The sequence below is a fragment of the Merops nubicus genome, unplaced genomic scaffold (assembly GCF_000691845.1).
Source record: "Merops nubicus isolate BGI_N331 unplaced genomic scaffold, ASM69184v1 scaffold11263, whole genome shotgun sequence".
NCBI lineage: Eukaryota > Metazoa > Chordata > Aves > Coraciiformes > Meropidae > Merops > Merops nubicus.
In genome coordinates, this window is record NW_008601702.1 from 25690 (window position 1) to 32874 (window position 7185).

The following is a 7185-nucleotide window of genomic DNA, read 5'->3' on the forward strand; positions in this document are numbered from 1 at the left end:
GCACCATGCCCCTGGGGTTTTTTTTTTTCCCCCCCCCCCTCTTATGAGTCAGCTCCTTTAGGCACGGAGCCAGCACCATCCACGGGGAGAAAAAGGAGTCGGGCACTTGAGCTCTGCATTTGTTTGTTAGCACAAAAGTCTCTTTTTTGGATGAAAAGCAGGGAAGTGTTCGCTCGCTGCCGGCCCGGTGGGATCATCACCCTGCAGAAACCTCCCTCTGAAAACTTTTGCTGGCCGTGTGTTTTAAAAAATCAGAAGGAAAAGAAGAAAAAATGAAAACCCAGGAGAGGATTTGGGGGAATTCTAGTGCAGCAGCATCTTAGTCATCCTGTTCACGTGACCCTGAGAGGGAAAGCTGTGGCAGAAGAGGGGCAGCAGAAGGTGATTTTCACAGGGAGGGTGGGATGAAAGGCAGGCAAATAGGTTGAAAAATCAGATTTTTTTTGATGGGCACTCAGGCACAGCATGGCTGGATCCTCTCTGCTCACCTGAGGAATTCCTGGTGTGAGGGGAGGGAAGAGATGAGGAGAGAGCTTGTTCCCAGACAGCTCTGCTGTGAGAAGCAGAGTGCGTAGCAAGGTACCCACGGGTTTTGCATAGCAGTTCTGAAACATCAAGAGTTTAGTTCAGAGGTGGATCAGGCCTTGTTTGGAAAAGGCTTCATTTCCTCTTTCCATTTTGGGATTATTCATTGCCAATTCTTCTGGCTCTCTGGCTGGTCTCATTTTAAATACAGCCCCACCGCTTGCTCCGAGAGGTTGCTCAAGGCTGGCACTTGGTGCAAGGGAATCCTCCCTCCTGTGATGTGCAGAGTTTTATCTCCTTCCTTTCATCCTCTGTATCGTGGTCTCCTTTCAGTGTCCCACCCACAGTACTGTCCATGTGTCTGTGTACTTGCAGGTGTGCTGGGGAGACTGAGCACCACCATATGAAGCAAAGGTTTCTCTGCACCACCCCAAGCTTCTCTGCTCTGTAGGATGGCTCAGAGCCACAATTCATTGATTTAAGCTAGAAAAAATACCCCAGCTTTCATCCTCTCTGTTCTGCCCCATTGTAGTGGTCACTTCAGAGCTGCTGGCACAGGTTTCTGTGACCTGCACCTGTGGCTGAGTGCAGCATTTCTTATTTTGCCCTTCATTTCATACATTCCCACTTAAAGTGGTTCATTTTTTTGGTGCTGATGAACATCATATCATTTTTCTCTATGGTTGTAAGATGCTCAAAGCCAAGCTGCCTTATGAGCCTGGCTTTTGTATTCAAAGGATGCCAGTGTTGTCAGGCCAAAAGATGTTGTTATAGTCACAATGGGGAAATAACTTCTAAGCACAGCTTTGTTCCTGTTCTCCTTGTATCTTGGCAGGCTAAACAGTGAGGTCGAGCCTTTTCAGCCTTACATGTAAGATCTAATCAAGGCAAACCCTTCTAAAGGAGGAGAAGGCAACACAAATACTTCCTCCCTCCTCCTCAATTACAGCTAGGAAACTTTTTAAGCAGAAGAAGCCTTGGTGAAGGGAACGTTTAACTTTAAAAGAAAGGTTGTGGATGTGACTTGGCATCTGCTGCAGTTCAACCCAAGCTGGGTGATAAATGTTTCTCCAGGCAGAATGACATCCATGTTGCAAAGTGAGAGATGAAGATCGTGTCTATCCTTTGTGCTGCTCAGCTTTATCTTCTCTCTTATCTTGGGCTGTAGCTCTAGTAATCTTTTTTTCCCTCTCCACCCTTGATTTGATGCAGTGAAACTTGCTTAACCTGCCAAAGGCACAGACCTGCTGGCTGTAATGTGGACAGGTAGCGACTCTCCTTGAGAACTCTGCAACCTGCTGCTTTGGTTTTGGGATTTTTTGGGGGTATTTTTCCTAAATGTTGGCATGCAGAAAGCTGTGACAGCGCCGGTGATCCCTGACCTGCATGAAGTCAAAGGTGCAGTCGGGGTGTCTTCCTGTTTGTGGCTCAATAGCTGCTTCCTTTCAAGTATGCAAAGCTCAAGCACGAAGGGGTTGCCACATTCCTCTCTGCTGGTGCAGGCTCTGCTCTGGCTCTTAGGGCAGGGCAAGAGCTGAGAACTGCAAGCTGGGGGCAGCCAGTGGCTTTGGCACCAGTCCCTGTGGTGCTGCTGCCACGTTACCAAGTCCTGCCCTGTTGGCAGAGAGAATCATAGAGTCACCGACTGGTTTGGGTGGGAAGGAGCCTTTCAAGGTCACCCAGTCCAACCCCTGCAGGGAGCAGGTACAGGGAGCAGGGACAGCTGCAGCTAGAGCAGGGGGCTCAGAGCTTGGTCCAACCTCCCCTGGGATGGTTCCAGGGATGGGGCAGCAACCTGGGCCAGGGGCTCACCACCCTCAGTGTCAAACATTTCTTCCTCAGATCTAATCGAAATCTCCCTCTTTTTAGTTTCAAACCATCCCCCCTTGTCCTGTCCCAACAGGCCCTGCTAAAAAGATTGTCCCCAGCTCTCTGATAGACATCCTTTAAGTCCTGAAAGGCCACAATAGGGTCTCCCAGGTGCCTTCTCTCCTCCGGGCTGAACAAGCCCAACTTGTGGTGGTCTAGTTCAGTAAAAGCTTGCAGCTCAGCATCCACATCTCAGTGCAAAACAAACTCCTGGAACCATCCCAGGTGAGGCTGGACCAAGCTCTGAGCCCCCTGCTCTAGCTGCAGATGTCCCTGCTCCCTGCAGGGGGGTGGGACTGGGTGACCTTGAAATGTCCCTTCCCCCCCAAACCAGTCTGTGATTCTACGAGACCGGGAGGCTGGGTGGACAGGTTACTGGGCAGCCTCTGGGAGGATGGAGGTCAGGCACGTTGCTGATGGGAACTGGGTGGTAGCAGGGCACGTGCCCTGCTGTGGGCTGGGCCATGGGACAGAGCTGCCAGGCTCCCTGCCAGGCTCCCCACACGGTGCCTGGCACAGCGAGGGGCCCGCGCTGGATCGTGCCCCAGCTGTTCCCACGGCGCTTCACCCGCTTTACGAGACGTCCGCCGCTCTCCTTTAAAGGCAAACCTTCAGGAGTGGTGTTGGCAGGAGAATTTAGGCAGCCTTTCCACCCCCATTTGCCTGCTGACAGTTGTCTTCTTCCCCCTTCCTGCCCAGGCACATGAAGATCCACGAGAAGGACCCCAACAGCACGGCGAGCACCACGCCCCCGTCGCCGCTGAAGCGCCGGCGCTTGTCTTCCAAAAGGAAGTTCAGCCACGATGCTGACATGGACAGAGAGGAGAGGACACCTGCCAAAAAGGTTCTTGATGGGGCACGAAGCAAAAGACATCCCTGGCTACCCCCTAAACTGTCAGCTCTTGAGTTGAAGAGGGTAGAAACTCAGTGTAGAAACAGAAAAACGTGGTCCTGGGACAACCCTCTCTGTATTTTAAGTGCTTTCCCTCTGCAGCCAACACTGCTGAGAGATTAAACACTGAGACTGAAAAGGAATTGCTAGTTTCAGAGATTAAAATCATTCAATTTTTTTAATTCTTTATATTTTTGGGGTTTGCCTGTGACTGACTTTAGATAATTGATGTTGGATGACAAGAGGATGAACTGTTCTTTCACTGCTGCTGCTTTTCCCCTAGTTTTGGGTTTGGTTTGTTTTTTTCCTCCCATTTAATTCATACTAGTTTTGCAGGATAGTGACTAAAAAAAACAGTGTTCACTTCAAAAGCAGCAACAGCTCAAGCCTTTTTCTCTTGATCAGGAGGAAAAAAAACCTAAAATCTGTCCATTTCCCTTTCACAGTAGCACAATCCTGCATTACTGGAGTTGCAAGAGCAACCAGAAAATATTTACTTGAAGGCTAGACATTTCCATCAGGGTTTTATTTATGAAATATTTCAGTGCATTTCAATCCTTTAAACAAAATGTATGCTGGCTGCCAAACTCAGCTTGACCCTTTCCACTCACTATCTGTAAATGGCAAGCTGGTAGCAGCTCCAGGCAGCTCAGCATCCCCTTGTTCTGGGCACACTTTTCTCCCTGGGATCAGGAGAGGGCTGTAGGAAACATGCAGAAGTTCCCTGCATTTCCCTGGACCACTTGAGTTAGCAGTTGGCAGCATCTGGGTGGCATCAGTAGTTTTGGCTGACAGGAGGAATGCTTGGTGGGAGATAAACACGTGGGTTTATAGGTTGTTCAGATCACAGTTTCTCATTAGAGCTGTTGTCTCTGTGACTTTACCCCACACTTCAGCTCCTCCTGAGCCTCCTTTTGTGTCAGGCACGTTCTGGAAGCTCTGTCCCTTTGCCCTCTGTTGCCAAAATGAGGCATTTCTGTCAGCCTGCAGCAAGGTTAGGGATGAAGCCACTGCTCCATTTTTTAAGAGGCCTTTGAGTGGATTCTGTGTTTGATTTGTTGCTTAAAATTGGCTCTGCTGAGGTTTCTTTTCCCCCCCCTCTCTCTGAAGGTTGTCGAGGATGGTCACTCCGGTGAAGGGGATAAGAGGGCTGAGGAAGAAGTTTATCACTGTCCAGTGTGTTTCAAAGAGTTTTTTTGCAAGTATGGGCTGGAGTCCCACATGGAGACACATCCAGACAATTCCCTGAGGTAAGAAATAGTCCCTGAGAGTTTCTCCTCCCCAGGTGGCCTGAGGGAGCCTGCTGGGGAAAGACAGGAGCCACTCAGCCCCCTGCGCTCTTAACTACTTCCCTTTGTGCTTTGGAACAGCTTTGTAAATGTTTCTGCCTCATTTTATGTCACCAGGGTGCTGGTAGGGGCTTCATTTTGGTATTTTTTTTTTTGCAAATACAGGAAATCTTGCTGGGAATCTTTTTAGCAGAAATGAAAGCACCTCTTCCTCCCCTCCAAACCCATCACTCTTGTTGCATACAACTGTAAAATCCCAACACGGCCAAATTTTAACACATTAAACTAAAAACACATAAAGCATGAAGCAGAACTTGATAAAAATATTCAGGTACCAGCCTATGAGGTGATTCTGCTTGGGGAGGAGAAGGCAGCTGGATATAAAGGTTTTGGGAGGGTGTGAAGAGAGGTGAGTTTCTGGTTCCAGGCTGTCAATAAAACAAGTTACACTTTTCTGCCTGTTGAGATTAGGGAATGATTTGCATTTTGGCTTAAATCAGCTTCTCTTAACAAAGAAAAATTAGTTATTAATTGTTTGGGAAGGTGCTTGAGTGTTTTGGTTCATGTAATTGCCCCTGGGACTCCTGATGCTTTTTTATTTCCTGTTTTTTTACCAAAGAAAAATGTGGAGCCGGATACATGAAGATAGAAAAGAGAGATTCCAAGTCTAGTTTAAAGGTGTAGAAAAGCTGCTGTTTGTCCATTTGCAGAAGCTTCTCAGTGTTTTAAGCTTATTTAGGGACATTGGACTCTACTGATCTTTTTGGAAGGGTGTAGAATTCATCATCCTCAAGTGTCAACACTCCCCTGAATATAGTTTCTTCACTGAATGGCATGGAGCAGAGCCATCCCATACTGTTAAATGGCACTAATTCTATTAAATGTTCCATTTTTTTTATAGGAGAAAACCATAGTTCATATGTCAGCCCATTTTTAAAGCCCTTTGTAAGTGCTGGAGTTATTGGGGAAGGAGTTGGAAAGAAAACTCTGTCTTAAATATTGATCCAGCAAATAGTAGTTAATTAAATGGAGTTTACTTTTTCTGAAGTAAGTGAAGTAAATCTTCATTCTAGGGCAAAACTGAAGCAGTTGTTCTCTGGGAAGAGCTCTGCAACCCCCACAAAAGGGAGTCTGAGATGGTTTTGTTGTACACTTTGTGCTTTAGAGGAGGTGATTGCCCTGTTAGGTTTATCCTGGCATGAGCCTCATTTTGCAGCTTCCATGAAAACGTGGCCTCTCTGCACAGTTCTGTGCCATGGACCTGAGTGGAGAGGTGGGTTCTCTTGCCTTGACTGATGGATAAAAGCCAACAGAGTGGATGCCCTTCTAGCTTGGCAGCTTTGCAGTCTGCTGTGGGAAGGCAGAAGGACACCCTGGCTGTTCCAGACATGCTGTTCCAATTCCTGCTACTCTTTCTCTAGGGTTAGGAGACTCACTTTTGGATAATATTCTCCTGAAGTGGATTGTGCTTCCCCTTGACTGTGTTGAGCAACAAGGACTAAAATGTGTCCCTAAATGAAAGCCAGGACTGTCAGGCTCTGTGGGCATGAGCTGAGGGTGGTGCTGGGGTGCTGCTCTTGATGGGCTTGTCTAGACGATGGTGAGAGGGGATTTGTCAGATATTTGCTTTAGCAATTTAAGACATGTCAGTGGAGATAGGACAGCACAAGGAAGCTGTGGTTCTCCCCAGCCAGCTAACACATTCAAATGCAACTTGTCCTGCCTATCTGGTTTAAAACACATCTTTTGTCCCAGTCTAGACAAGTCAAATGACACTGTCTGCTTGGCCCAGGCTGACAGAAGATCCTCTGGTAAGCAGAGCACTCTGGGCTGCTGCTGAGGGGACTCTTTCAGCCCAAAGGCAATGGGTTAAAACCCTTGGCAAGCAGGGGCTGTAATCCCTGGGTTCCTGCAGGGCTGTTGGTAGGATTCAGCAAGATGGACTGAATGTGACATGGCATTCCCATCCTGAGCTTGTGTGACTGAAATGGTTCCTTGTGGTGAGGCTTAGGGCTGTTTTTTTGGGGTGCAAGAGATGAAGTGAGTATTCTGCTGCAGTGTTAGAGCAGGGGGCACGTGTATGGGTGCTCCTGATGGCAGGGGAGCAAACTGCAGAAGGTTAGAAGGTGTGCATCAAATCCTGGGGTTTTCTTGTAGAAGACAAGGAGGAAAAACTCCTTAAAGTTCAGACAGACAAAGCAGTGTGGCAGCTGTGTTAGGAGTGAAGGGAAGGGAGCAGAACCCCCTCAGCTGCTTTTTATAGCCAGTATTGCCAAAGCAGAGCCCCTTGATCCAGACTTCTGCCATTCAGGTATCTGTTGTTGTGCATCCCAGACCCAGATGGGTCTGGCAGTTGGTTTGGAGCTACTGCTCTAGGTAGCCCAGCACAGACTGTTTTGTCATGACCCAAAATAAATGATGCTCCATCTGCCGAGCTGGGCCTGTCTTTGGAAACCACAGGGCAAACGTCTGACTCCTTTTTGCTCCTGCAGCAGTTAGTATAACAGCGTGGGCACAGGGCAGGGAGGGGACCCTGCCCCTCTGCCAGCTCTGTGAGACCCCCCTGCAGTGCTGGGGCAGCTCTGGAGTCCTCAGCACAGCAGAGCCAGG

The 7185-nt window shown here is 48.4% G+C and overlaps 1 protein-coding gene across 1 annotated transcript in view; it reads left to right on the forward strand.

Moving 5' to 3' along the window:
- Nucleotides 1-7185, forward strand: part of RREB1 (ras responsive element binding protein 1) — a gene marked incomplete at its 3' end in the record, with an annotated part of 41893 nt that overhangs the window by 19875 nt on the left and 14833 nt on the right. The window contains exons 5-6 of the mRNA XM_008938071.1: nucleotides 3094-3238; nucleotides 4397-4536. Of these exons, the coding sequence (XP_008936319.1) occupies nucleotides 3094-3238; nucleotides 4397-4536 (285 nt within the window). The remainder of the gene's footprint in view (nucleotides 1-3093; nucleotides 3239-4396; nucleotides 4537-7185) is intronic.